At 40.9% G+C, this 14344-nt stretch overlaps 3 protein-coding genes across 7 annotated transcripts in view; 2 read left to right on the top strand and 1 right to left on the bottom strand.

Annotated features, from left to right (window-relative positions):
* The first annotated feature begins 504 nt into the window (after positions 1-504).
* On the top strand, positions 505-6732 carry samsn1a (SAM domain, SH3 domain and nuclear localisation signals 1a). 2 transcript variants are annotated; one of them, XM_010757139.3, is made up of 8 exons: positions 505-677; positions 1779-1853; positions 2203-2331; positions 2906-3023; positions 3171-3322; positions 3438-3653; positions 4124-4271; positions 5938-6732. In XM_010757139.3, the coding sequence occupies exons 1-8, from the start codon at positions 624-626 to the stop codon at positions 6084-6086; spliced, it is 1041 nt and encodes a 346-aa protein (XP_010755441.2). In that variant the 5' UTR covers positions 505-623; the 3' UTR covers positions 6087-6732. The 2 variants fall into 2 exon arrangements, with proteins under 2 accessions (XP_010755441.2, XP_010755440.2); XM_010757138.3 differs by having other exon boundaries at positions 3165-3322.
* A 438-nt stretch (positions 6733-7170) lies between these two features.
* hspa13 (heat shock protein 70 family, member 13) lies at positions 7171-12501 on the top strand. The gene is made up of 5 exons (XM_010757137.3): positions 7171-7352; positions 7468-7808; positions 8617-8830; positions 9111-9278; positions 9642-12501. The coding sequence occupies exons 1-5, from the start codon at positions 7328-7330 to the stop codon at positions 10220-10222; spliced, it is 1329 nt and encodes a 442-aa protein (XP_010755439.2). The 5' UTR covers positions 7171-7327; the 3' UTR covers positions 10223-12501.
* gdpd5b (glycerophosphodiester phosphodiesterase domain containing 5b) overlaps positions 12055-14344 on the bottom strand; it is a 38338-nt gene continuing 36048 nt past the window's right edge. For 2 of the 4 annotated variants that reach the window (XR_002042520.2, XR_003462549.1), the window contains 3 exons: positions 14201-14313; positions 13681-13953; positions 12055-13524 (listed from right to left, as the gene is read on the bottom strand). Coding sequence is in view for 2 of the 4 variants with exons in the window: in XM_019268214.2 (XP_019123759.2) it covers positions 13439-13524; positions 14201-14313 (199 nt within the window). In the remaining 2 variants the exon portion in view is untranslated. The remainder of the gene's footprint in view (positions 13525-13680; positions 13954-14200; positions 14314-14344) is intronic. The other 2 variants (XM_019268214.2, XM_010757136.3) reach the window with 2 other exon arrangements.

The raw sequence follows: 14344 nt of genomic DNA, 5'->3' as shown, positions 1-14344 counted from the left end.
ATAATTACTTCAGCATCACTTACCATAACCAAGTTCTCATTTGCTATTAAAAGAACATTTTTAAATTGATTTTGAGATGTTTAAGATTTTCACGTTTATATGTTGTCTTTGTTTTTATCTCATTCATGAAATTGAAAAAGTAAGGGCACGTAGAATTTTATCTTTAGTTAGTAGTTATGTTATATAACCCTAACTCTGATGCATTATGACTCAGTCTAGTGGTTTAACTTGTGACATGACAGCCGAACAGCCACATTAATGCAACACAGTAGCAGATTTAACACAAGCTTGTCCTCACCAGAATATACACAGATACCAAAGTTATAAAACCTAAATACAGTTCCTGGAAGTAGCTTTATGATTTTGTTGAGCAGGCTCCAAAACGCACACTCAAGCATTTGTATTTTTCCCTTTTCGAAGCGATACTGCTCTTCTAGCACACAATGCACACAATTGCCTCACATCCTGTGTTGTAAGGAAGTGGGCCAACCAGCCTCATCAGACAGGCAGCCTGACTGCTAGTGAACACTTCACTGTCAGGAGAGTTGAGTAAAGACAAGAGAGACAGAGAGAGAGAGAAGAGCAAGGACTAAAATTTGACAATAACTTTAAAACAGGAGAAAATGTTACAAAGGGCGGCATCCAATGTGTCAGACAAAGCAAAGAACAAGCCAAAGGTAGGTGAACATTTTAAAGAAATATATGCATATTGTAAGATATGACCTTTTGTAGGACGCCAAGATGTCCAAATGTAACTTTTGAGATAGTTCCTTCATAAATGACTGGAAAAACAGCTACAAATATGTAGAAGTTGAATTGAAAGTATAAAATAGTTTAAATAAACATTAAAATATTTTATCTTTAAAAGATGGACAGTGATTAAAAACTAGTTGAGGGGTGATGTCGTTGTCCAAATTGATACAGGAAACTTTTTCTGTTTTTTTTTTATTATCTAAAATAGACAATTAGCAATAATGACAATAAAATTAAACAATACAAAAACTAAAATTCAGGGGAAGGGTGCAGCTTTAAAATGAAAGCCTTCAATTCTGCTGCTGTAGCTTCAGACAGTGCAGCAAAATGTTGGCCTGGCAGACGACGCTGCATTAAATCAATCCACAGAGCGCGGTCTAGGAGTATGGAGCTCATATTTAACCAGGATTTTCAGGGATTATTCGTTTATATAATTATTTTGGTGCTCTGCTGTAGAGATGATGGTGAGTTGGGAGAGATTATAATGACTTTTAGTTTTATGAAAATTGGAATAAAAAAAAGGGGGAGAGAAAGAATTAAAACTGAGCCAGAGTAAAGCCACATTGAGTGCATGGCCACCAATGTTCTGAGGACATAAATAACTATTTTATTTATGTATTTATGTACTCATTCACAGGTTTGTCAGTGCAGCTGTGTTGCATGGTTTAACACATACCCACAAATGTACCACATACATTTCGAGCTCCCGTTTCGAAACTTTACATTACATTACATGTGGTCGTTTAGCTGACGCTTTTATCCAAAGTGGCTTATAAAAAAGAAACACTGAATATTTTCTATATATACAAACGTATATACACTGCTCTCCTCAGTTGACAGTAATACAGTATTTATGGAGACCTTCAATCATTTAAGAGAATCATAAGAGAAATCCACTCGAGAGTAAAGATGCAGCAGTATTTAAAGCTTTGAGAAAACGGAGACAAGGACTCACGGGTGCAATGTCTTGATGTTATGCAATATGTTAAATCTTGCTAACTGTTTGTCTTTGAACCTCCCCACAGCGCTCCACAAGCTTCGGCAGGTTTGAGGGTCTCAGACATCACTCATCACCAGCCAAACCAGAAGAAAATGGAATGGTTTGTAGATTTTCCTGTTTTCATTTATGCATATTAGTTAAGTATAGTAGCAGTGAATGGTCAATAACACACCATGTAAAGTCATTGGATTGAAATGGATGCATCCAAGAGTGCCTGACATGTATACATATACAAATATATGCAGCCATGGTGCTGTAGTTTGTTTTGCAATAAAAATGTGACATTGGAAAATGTGTCATGTTGGGAAAAACCCTTTGCTGCACAGGAAGTATGTTGCATGTTGCTCTTTTATATTTATGGAGCACATAAAATACGTTCTAATAGTGAGTAGCTGGGAGAAACATGAATTCACAGTACTATATGTGCTAAACTATCTTTCTTTGCACAGCTCACAGAAGAATGTGAGAATCTGGACCAACACAAATCAGCTGGACTTGGGAAGAAGATGAAGGCCATTTCGCTGACCATGCGCAGAAAAATGGGCAAAAAACATGCCAAGTCACTTTCTGAGGAGACAGTGAGTCACCGGAACATAGACACACACACACACACACACACACACATACACACACACACACACACACACACACACACACACCACACACACACACACACACACACACAAACAGCCTCCATGTTTTATATAATCACTATCAGCTACAAGGTTTTGATTATTCATGTTTAATATACAGATTACAGTAAAAGTCCAGACTCTCAAACATCCTGAGTTGCATCAAACCCGTGCTGTTTTTCTCAGTAGCTTTATCACTTTCATCTCTTTCTAAACCCACATCCTCAAATGTGACGATGTTGACAGCAATATTTCAGTGACGCACTTCACCAAAAAGCAGTTTGGTGTTTTACCGTAACACAGATAAGACGGACAAGATCCAACATTTGATTAGCTGTGTTACTTTCACAACCTACATCCCCATTCTCAAGCTCTTTGTTTTAGTTTCTTTGTTGTCTTTTACATTTTGATGTGGACTTACATAATCACTCAAAGTTTGCACACTATAACATTTCATCTATTTGACTAAGAATTATATAATTGTACTCTCAATTAAAATTCTATATCTTTTTCCTCCCAGGGTGATGACACAGACAAAGAACCAGAGGCAGAGACAGAGAGTGCCCCTCCGGCTGAGAAAAACTCTGCACAGTCATGCAACTCCTTGGAGAGTCTTTACAGTGGACAGAGCTCATCTAGTAAGTATCTTCACATGCTGCATACAGGCTGGACCAAAGACTTCTGGGTTGTTCCATAGGAAAATGTTTGGAAGTCAGCTGATCCGTGTATATAATAACCATAACTGTGTAATAACACTGTGTTGTGTCGTGTTTTTGTGGGTTTAGGTGGTGTGACCAGTGAGTCCAATGGTTCTGGTCAGAGAGACAGTTTGAGGCTGGAGGAAGAATGCACCTATCAGGGGCAGTTTTGTGGCAGAGCTTGCGTTCACACAGACTTTGTTCCCAGCCCGTATGACACCGATTCCCTCAAACTCAAGGTGAGATACAACACCGTTTGTGTTCAGTACCGCTGTATGTTGTTTTAAGGCTCTGGTGTAAATATTAATAGATAAAGATGAGCATCGTCTTCATGATTTTTTTTTGTTTTTCCAGGTTGGAGACATTATCAACATCATCAGTAAGCCTCCGATGGGCATTTGGACAGGCATGCTAAACAACAAAGTGGGCAACTTCAAGTTCATCTATGTAGACATTTTGGTGGAGAAAGAGGAAGAAGAGGAGGAAGTTCCCAAGATCAGACAACAGAAGGTGTGCAAAAGACCTCGGCCTAAAACGTTGCTGGAGCTACTGGAGCGACTGAATCTTGAGGTGAGATTGGTTACTTTAGTCTAGACACAAGTCAGAGGGTTTTCAGACAGTTACAATCACAACAGGAAGTCAGTTGAAAGAGTATGCACCTAAATGTTTAGCACTTTTTTTTTATGAGTAGGAACTCTTCTGAACTCCTCTGATGCTGTGAACCTCGTGTGATAAATGAAAATAAGCCTGATGTGCAAATGTAGTTGTAGTTCAAGCTACCACAAATGGAAAAGAAAGATTGTTCCACAAATTCAAAGAAATCCTTTGAACGTTCCCATACTTTCATACCTCAACCTCAAAGATGTACTGTAGGAGGATAAAATACCTGACATTATCAAGTCTTTGTTGTCTCCCTTTGAAACAAGTATCACTTTGAACACACGCACACAGTCTGAAACTTGATGGTGAACGTGGGGATTTTTACAAAGTATGCCGTCGATGTGTCGATGATAAGACAGCCATTGTTGTTGTTGTTGCAGGAGTACGCATCTGCCTTGCTGCTAAATGGCTACCAGACAGTAGACGACCTGTTGCACCTGCAGGAGAAACACCTGATAGAGCTGAACGTCAAAGACCCCGAGCACAGGCGCAGGCTTCTCGCTGCTGCTGAGTGCCGCTACACAGAAGGTCAGCAACATACCAAGCGACATGTCATTTTACAAGTCCTTAATGAATGTTACATTAAAAAGGACATGATCAACGTAAAACCTGACAAAGGTGTCGAGTTATAAAAGACTGGCTCATCTTGTCAGACACTTTGACATGGAAGCACAGGCGTTTGTGCTCTTCCTACTATGTTGAAATGTCTTTTAATGAACATTTTTATTTCCCCTTTACTTTACAACATTAGTCATTTTTCTTTTTATTACAACCCTCCCTAACATTGTCATCTATTTGTCATTTCCTATAACTTTCAATGTCCCTGGTCCCTTGTGTCTTCTGTCTATAAGACTCTAGTGTCAATTCAAAGTTTTGGTACAGAAATGCACACAAAGCTGTTATTATTGTCTTCCAGCTTCTAAGCAGTGGTCATAACTTTTACATTCTTTGAGTAAATCAAGTCAATATTCTAAAAATCTCTCTACATCTGCCGGTATAGATGGTAAAGTGTGTTGTGTCAGAAGAGTAGTTTTAGTTTACTTTAAAGTTACAAAAAACTTCAGTGACATTCAAACAGCAAGATAAATATGAAAATCATATTCTACTGAGACAAAAAATTAAGTTTAACGTAAGTAAATATGGAGCAGCATGAATGTATTTTCGTCACTCATTGTTGCTTATCACTGAGCCGATTGGAAATTAGTTTCGGCTGGAAAATAAAGAGGGTTTAATCTTTAAAATGTAAAATAGCAGATAAAAGCTGTGACATTTGTGCCACATAGAATAGAAATACATCCTGTTGCACTGTCGGAGGCTTATTTCCTGTTACTCAGATAGAAAGTGCTTAATGGGGCAGAAGGTGTTCCTGTAATCTGATGTCTTGAAGCAGAAGGCTGATTATCGCAGATCCTGTGTGAATCAAAACAAAACTATTTTCCAGTATGAAAAGCGAACGACATTCACCAGCTAGTTTTGTTCGGTCTGTTCGGTTTTGGGTTTTTTTTTGCACTTGTGTACAAAGCAAATTAAAGGTAATCATTTTTCTGTTTGGCTCACAGTGAGACTAAAACAGATGGCAGCAGCTGCAGTGAGATCCTGCCAAGCCTGTTGACTTACATGAGATGCCAGTAATTTAATTAAGCAGAGCTCCATTAGGTTAGGGGTTTAGCAACCTGGACATGAGGATTAGTAGCTTCCATCAGTGAAGCAGAAATATTAAAGAATGGCAGAATATTTTTACTGCGTGTGAGAGTGGAAAATTAAAAATCAAAGAGGGCATTTTGAGGTGTGGTTTCTAAAAGAAGACACGCTGCTGTTTTCTCGGTCACACCTGCAGACCTTATTTCAGAATTTGGGTCATTTGGATCATTCTTTGTATGTCATGTACATGTGGCAGCACTGATAATAAAGTTGACTTGACTTGACTTGATTTGGCCACTCAGTGGTAGATCAAATCAAATCAAATCTAATAGCATTATTCTATTTTCTCAGTAATTTTAGCAATAAACTAGAGCTATGACAGCAATAAATCATTTAAATTAAAATATCAATCAAACTTACGCATTAATTTCCAGTGGGTGAAGCACTCGGTACAGATTTTCACAATTCTAAAGTGGTTGGAAACAGAAACTTGTAATAATATGACATTTGACCGAGTTTTGACTGAGTGTATATTTTTGGTTTGTGACCGCAGGTGATGACGTCAGGGAGCCGGAGGAGCACAAATCCTCCCACAGTCTCCAGGAAGAGGACAGCGACTGTCCCAGAGACTCAGGCTGCTTCATCCCATCTGAATGTTCAGACAGCAAAGAGGACACAGAGCAGCTCACAGTGGACTCTTAATGTGATTAATTGTCAGATAGATATTTTGACATTTGGAATTCAGTTTATTCACTTTATCTTTCCCAAAATGTCATGTTAATAACCCGTACTCCAACAAGCTAACCACAACTTTCTCCGCCTAATGTAAAACTCTGACATGTATAGGAAGAAAAAACAACCAATACTCTGAATGTCGTCTTATCCATTTATCACATTATCAAGATAATAATCAAGTTGTAAGATTCCTTATGTTTTTATTTTTATTGTTCTGTTGTCATGTCAAAGTTACATTTCAATGATTAAGTGTCACTTGTATTTATTGCATTCTAAATCCATGAGTGTTTATTTTTTTTCCATATAAAGCCTTTATTTATCACATCTGTATCATTTTGACCTTTCTTATCTCATCTCATGTAATGTCAGTGTACTGGAGTGAATTATTGGTGAAGAGATCATTTGCAACTGGTTTGAACACTGTATATATTCAAATCTTGCCTACGTTGTATACTGTACAGGAAAGCATGTATGTTATTTTCTCAACGTGTGTGTGTGTGTGTGTGTAAATGAGAGTGTGTGCGAGAGAGAGAGCCTGTCTTTGCGCTCATGTGAAAGTCAGCATTTAAGAATTTTGACAATTTTTTTTGTAAATAAAAAAAATGCAATCAAATAAGTTTTTTCTTCTTTATTTCACCCACTAGTGTCATGCCTAATATGAGTGACTGATGCCTAAATAGCAATTAATAAAACAATGAGTAAGGCAAAAATAAATTTTACATTGATAAATAGACCTTGTTACCAATGATACTAATCAAGGTTTGACCTAAATGGAACGTAACCTTAATTAGGATCATTAGTTATTTAATCATTTCTGGGTTTTTTTTTAAGTGAACGTTTTACTTTTTTATTTTATTTTATTTTATTTTATTTTATTTTCCGTCCTCTGCCCTGGCTTTGCCTGATTGGCTGAAAACACTGACACGTCACAAAACTTATTGCTTCTACGTTGCATGTCGCAGTTGTTGACGGGAAATGTAGTACAAAGCTAATATCCGGTTCGCTATCGTGGCGTTGATGCGTCAGCCATAAACTACATTACCCAGCATGCACGAGGGACAAGTCAACGTTGACGTGTATTTGGTCGGCAGTGTAAAAAACTTCCGATTTCGCATCATCCAGCTGTTCAAAGCGGAGGTCGTTTAACCACATTTAACGACATTTTGTGAAGCTGAAGCGGTGTGTGACTCCCCGGACAGTGTGTGACGATGTCGGGAGAAATTTCGATGATCGGTGAGTAGACTGACACCTTTGTTTTTGCTCCAGTATTGAACCGGTGACTGGATGCTAACACGTGAGCTCAGCGGGTCGGTCCATCTGTAATGCGTGTGTTGTTACCGGACTACAGGCTCTGTTATCCTGGCCCTGTTCCTGGCTGGTTACCTGGGCCAGCAGTACCTACCGCCCCCCAAACCAAAGGTGATCGGCTTAGACCTGGGCACCACCTTCTGCTCCGTCGGTGTCTTCCACCCGGGCAGCGGGGAGGTGGAGGTGATAGCGGACGAAGAGGGGAGGAAGAGCATCCCCAGCGCTGTCTCCTTCACCACCGCTGCGGTACTGGCCGGACATGAAGCCGTGGACCTGGCCGACAGCAACCCTCAAAACACCGTCTACGATGCCAAGAGGTTCATCGGGAAGATATTTGAGCCGGAGGTCCTGGAGCAGGAGAGTGCTCGCTACCCGTTTAAGGTGGGTCAGACTGGGGCTGCTTCAGCTGAGTTTAACCATCAGCTGGAAGTTTTTCTTTTTGAGTGTTTTAGAGGATTTGTCCAATCCTGCACTTGTTTTTTTTTATTTTATTTTCATTTTCTTTGCATGAGGATGCACGTGGATGGATGGATGGATGCACACAGATGTAGTTTCACACAGATGATGCAGGAAAATAAGTGATCTCACAAAGCAAATAATGACTGTGCATTTTTTTAATAACTGTAGTCAGTCCTTGTAAACATTATTATTATTTTAATTATTATTATTATTATTATTAAAATACTAAATGATAATAAATATTTTACATACAGATTTAAAACATTTTGGTCGTAGACAATAGCATATATTTTGAATGTAAGCATTTATTCCATGTAAAGTGGCCATATAGAAGAATCAAATGCAATCATGTACACAAAATAAAAGCATCACAGTTGTTAGTAAAGGGACAGTGTGCAGGATTTCGATGCATCTAGCAGTGTAGTTGCTAAGAAACACACTCCATGAAAGGGGATCTGTAGATATACTAGGCTCGTTCTAAAGTAACAAAAACATAACAATATTTATTATTTTCAGGTGATTATACACTAATGAAAACATAGTTATGCATATTATATTCTGTAAATAGACCCCCCCCTCCCCAAATCTTACCTTACCTTACACTTGACTTATGTCTGTATTTAAAAAAAAATCTAATTTGAACGTAACCATGTTGATATATCGCCCATTATGTACTCCAGGTTTTGTTGTCTCTCCCTCCTCACTTATGCTGTTGCTGCTCCTCTTGCAGGTGATTAACAACAATGGAAGTGCAGAGTTCCTGGTCTCCACCAACCACACCTTCACTGTAAGCCCAGAGTTCATCGGCTCCAGGCTGCTGCTCAAGATGAGGAAGATGGCCGAGCGCCAGCTGGGCATGCCCATCCAAAAAGCCGTCATCTCGGTGCCCGCAGAGTTTGACGAGAGACAGAGGAACTACACCATCCGGGCCGCCAACCTGGCCGGTCAGTTCTGTCATTATAATAAGCTGATGTCCTCTGTGACCACATTTATTCCGTCCTCGAATAATTAAGTTAGATTTGACCAATGAACATTACAGATGTAGGTGTAGGCTGTACTGCCTGATCCATACATCCTACCTGGAACCTACACTGGGCACAGCATGCTACTGATACTTAGATATACTTCAACTAAGATCCAAAACGGATTTTCCTCTCCTAATGTAATACAGTACAATACAATACATCTAGCATATAGTGAACATTCTTTCCCTTTGTCTTGCAGGCCTGGAGATCTTGCGCGTGATCAATGAGCCCACGGCTGCAGCCATGGCTTACGGCCTGCACAAGGTAGACGTGTTCAACGTGTTGGTGGTCGACCTCGGTGGAGGAACGCTGGACGTTTCTCTGCTTAACAAACAGGGAGGCATGTTTCTCACCAGAGCCATGGCAGGTAATGTGTTTCACTGCTTCAGTAACCAGAGACGGGCGGTAATATGAGCCTATTGTCCGAAAAACTATGTTTTGTTTCGCAGTATTATGCATGTCCCATTCAAAAGGGTTAATATATAATCTGTGCTCTCCTATTCTCCTGATTGGAGTGGATCCAACAGTTGATGATAATAATATGAGGTTAGAACTTTCACCTGGATTCACCTTGTCGGTCTGTCGGTGTCTAATATCCGTTCCGACAATGATGTGGTTTATTTTAGCGTCTTTATTATAAAACTTCATGAAGCAGTAATTGTCTGAATTAGAACGGTTCTCGCTGGATGAAACAGTGACCTAATCTTCAGTTGACGATATTTTCCGGCAGGGAATAACAAGCTGGGAGGCCAGGACTTCAGCCAAAGGTTGCTCCAGTACACCACAGACCGCGTCCGACAGGAGTTTGGGGTCCCACCTACTCTCAAAGAGGACATCCACCGTCTCCGACAGGCTGTGGAAGCCGCCAAGCTCAACCTCACCCTCCATCCCAGCGTCGACGTAAGGGTGCCACTGCACCTTCACACCCACGATGGCTCTGAGTCACCCGAAGGCTCCGCTCCCGCTAAGGTCCTCTTCCAGGCCGTGATCACTCGCAAGCTGTTCGAGGAGCTCAACGAGGACCTTTTCCAGAAGATCCTGGCTCCCGTTGAGACGGTGTTAACAGAGGGCCACCTGGAGAAAGAGGACGTAGATGAGATCGTTCTGGTCGGAGGGTCCACGAGGATACCGCGGATCAGGAAGCTGATCAGCGAGTACTTTGGGAAGGAGCCCAACACATCTGTAGACCCTGACCTAGCTGTGGTTACAGGTGTGGCAATTCAGGCTGGCATCATGGGCGGCTCTTGGCCCTTACAAGTGAGCGCCATAGAAATCCCTAACAGACACCTGCGCAAGACGAACTTCAGCTAATCTCCACCCCAAATGATTTATCACGATAATAGTGTGGCACAGCGACATGCCACAGATTGCTTACTGTCTCATGCTTCTCTTATGTGCATCGTTTAAAGCCTGCTGAAGTGAGAAACGAAAGTCGCCGTCACCTGAATGAAGTCAAACAGGACACTCAGGTTTTTCAACCCAGGAAAGGTATCGGTAGCAGAAAGATGTGTTGAAAAAAACTCTGCCTCTTTTAGGCATAACACCTGATAACCTCTACAGAACAGAACAGCCCTGTTCCTCTTTTCAAAGTGACTGCTGCTTTTGGTTCACACGAAGCTTCAGCAGCATTAACACAGCGAGAAAATGTGAATGAGAAGCTTCCCAAAAGGTGAAATCTCCTCATGTATCTACTGATCCATTCAGCTTCATCGATGCTGCTTCTCATGGTAGATACTTTAATGGTGTTCAATTCAGGGAACAGCCTTAACGGACTGAAAGACTAACCAGTACATCTTCAGCTATTTATTTATTTATTCCCATTAACTGTGTGGCTGTGAGTGTGTGTGTGTGTGTGTGTGTGTGTGTGTGCGTGCGTGCAGGAGTTTAGCTGTATTTTTCCGTCCGACGTTGACGTACATTTGCCTGTTCAGAAAGCTGCTGTATTCTTTGAATTGAAGTGTAGAAGGTGAACCACTGCACTCTAGTGGTTCCTGAAATGCCTTGCATGCTGTCCCAGTGATGAGTTTACATCCATTGGATGCGGACAGAGCGAGTGTAAAGATGCACGATTCATTTCGGACAAATTCACTGCAGTATAGACGACTCACCTCATAAATAAATGAGGTGTTCGGGGTGGACGTTGGAAAAAGCCTTAATGTTCTCACGGTACTGTAAGTTTTAAATCATTAGCACCGCCTCTCCCTTTGAATACATTTGCAAGTGACGGAAGAGTCATGCTCAGTGCTGCACTTCCACTTGTTGGCCATCATAGTTTTTTTTTTTTTTGTGTGCAATAGAACGTGTTTTATTTAAAAGGCAGTGACGTTACACACTTCAAATATTTGCGCTGCGTATCAGAGTGGAGTACAGCAGCCTGCTTTTGCTGCTGTAGGTAGAGAAGGTCAACTCGGGAAGTCCCACAGAAGGACCAAAGCTTTGCTTACCGGTGCCTTGTGTATTTGATTGTGTGTTTGTGGTTGTCAGGGTGCCCTAAAATGTATTTTCACCTGCTCTTATTCTAAAAAGGGACAGTAGGCTGGGTTATTGTACATCTAGTACGAAAGTTGTACTGTATCTGTATCTCTTAAAGTACAAATGGTGCAATATCAATGTGAGTTAAACGTACCTACATTCCGTTTAAAAAGAATCACCATTTATTGCCAAATGTCACTCATGACTGAGTAGGTGTATTAACTTCTCATTTTCTTTTCCAAATATTGCATTTCTCCTGTTGGAACTTAGATCTTAAAGAATTACAGCTTTTAGTAAAAAATACTTTGATACTGGAAAGAAAAATCATCAGTCCCAGTTGAAATGGGGACTAACAAACTGAGACTACGATCTATTTTTGTATCACGTTCTCACTGTTATCCAAGAAAAATGAGAAGGAAGTAAAACTGTTCCACACGTACTTTTTCAGCCGATTAAAATTTGCATTCCACAATGTCGTCACTGTCTGTTCATTACGAGGAAAAAAGTCCCTTTTGTAATCCAACCTACAAATTACTTCACATACTTGGGCGTATCCTCCAGGTGTTGGAAATGATAGCTCGAGGGGTCACATTACTTTTCTTCCTTCCTTTTATTTGATTTCTTAAGAACTTAAAAAAAAATCTTTTGAACAAAACACAGTAGAAAGGTCCTGTATTAGAAGATTTTAATGTATACTTCTGAGGCACGGTAATACCCAAAGAAAGAAAATGAACACAAAAGGCAATCCATGTCTTGACCCTGTGCTGCATCTTGCGATGCCTTTTAGTGTCCCTTCAATTAGCTTTAAAGCTTTATTTTCACATTTAGCACCCACTTCATTGACCTTACAGCATTCACTTTTACACCAAGCAACCAACGTTTAGATGCACCGTGAATGAACACTAAAATACCACAGACTTAACTGCAATTCAGAGGCTTGAGCGGGAATGTGAAATGACTTCCATCGTGACTACAGACACTGTCATTATTATTCAATAGTTTTGTCACCGTCACGTAAATCTGAGTTGGCTGGAGCATCTCGCACGTTGCTTCACCTTTTTATGTACAATAAACACTCAACATAGCACTGCACGCAGGGTTTAAAAAAAAAAAAAAAAGAATGTACCCAGCCAGAATACACACACCATAATACACCGTACACATCTTTAAAAAAATAAAGAAAATAATCCAAACACATTCACATTAACCATAAAAAGACAGCACAAATGTCCCCCCCTCCCCCAAAATCCATTTTCACCAGTTCATCTGGTTGCACTGGGAGCACAGCTCACACATCAGCTGATATGATCATTACATTTATATGCACTGGTCAAAAGTAGGGGGTGAAGGAAGGAAGGAAGGAAGGAAGGCATTCGGCCTTTATTAAAATAATTATCTTACATACACCATGTGAATATTTCACTTGGAGGAGAAGGCAGGACTTCTGTAAACAACAGCTTGTTTGTGTTTTTTAGTTTTTCCTCTTTAAATATAAATATTATTATTAGTACTATTATGAACAGCAGCACGGCGGAGAGTGCTGGCAGAAAGGCAGGAGCATAAATGAGCCGTTAGCATTCAGTCTCATGCTGCAATAAAGCCTTGTAAAAAGCCTTGTTTAAAAAGAAATTCATCTGCTAAGAGAAGAATATCATATACAGTGGTTAAAGACAAGCAACTTGCTTTGGGAAATTAGCTTTAAATTATTAAGAATCCGGAAACGCATCTTTAAAAAGAAGCAGGTAACTCAGAGGGGCCTCTCGGACATTTTAGATGTGAGAAAGGAGGCTGCAGATTTTGGCGCATTCCGTTAATAAAAAGTGCGTGTCGTCCCGTGTGATATACGGCATTGTCTCACAAGCCAGAACAAAATTATTTACATAATTACACAAAGCAACTGGGTGGTTGTTTTTTCTCCATCAGTACAGCAGTCCGTCAGTTAATCAGTAGGACAGAGGAGGAGAACAGTCTTCACACTGACTAAGAACAGGAATGATGTGAATACTGAGGGTGTCCTCGTCTCGCTACAGCAGATTCACACAGGCTGAGTCCCAATCACTGGCTAATGCCTTGATTGGTGTAGTAGTCGTAGCCATTGTCCGCATACAGCTCATCAGCGCCGCCAACTCCATTCCCAACCTCTGGAGGGCGCAAAAGGATAAGAAAAAAAGGAGTCAGTGTGCTGTATGATGGCATCAGCTTCACATGAAAACACTAAAGATGAGAGCTCGCGTGAAACGTTACATGAATGAAGGGAAAATGAAGAGCCTCAAACAGCTGGAACTGATATGACTCACCTTTGACCCCCAGCACTAGAGGCTGTCTAGACAGACTGGGGCGTCTATAAGCTCCCCTACACATGACGTTGTCTCCAGTGGGAGGATTATGAGGGGAGGTTTGATGCATGAGGGGATGAATGGATGGGTGGATGAGGGGGAGGAGAGCATGTAGGCAGAGAAGTGGCAGGTAATGAGGGATGCAACGGGTGCATGGAATAAAGGAAGAAGTCACACTGGTGGTAGCATGGAGAGGAGGTGGTGCACATCACACAGGCTGCTACTGGGGTTGACCTTCAAACAGGGAAGAGAGGAAGAGGAGGACGAGTAGGAACGAGAACAGACACTCAGATGCATGCTGGGGATTTGGTGTGACATGCTAGCTGAGCACGTGAACACTCAGAAATAATTCCTCATCTGTAAAAAGGTTGCAAAGTGCAAAGAGAGGAATTCGTTTCAGAGGTCAGGAGCTCAAATGACCAACGACAAGAACACGCTACGAAACATCCAAGAGTGATAAACACACATGTCCCTCTCTTACCAGAGAAGATCAGTTTCTCCTTCATCACGTTGAGGTCTCTGCTGGACCTCCTGACCGCGGCGCTCAGCATGATCTGTTCAGGGTTGTAGCTGCGCATACCGGTCATCCGATACCTGCGGGGGTCACATGTTGGGTCAGAGATCG

This window comes from Larimichthys crocea, chromosome VII, assembly GCF_000972845.2.
Source record: "Larimichthys crocea isolate SSNF chromosome VII, L_crocea_2.0, whole genome shotgun sequence".
Taxonomy (NCBI): Eukaryota; Metazoa; Chordata; class Actinopteri; family Sciaenidae; genus Larimichthys; species Larimichthys crocea.
Note: the sequence above shows the minus strand (reverse complement) of the source record. Positions and strands in the feature narration are given on the sequence as shown.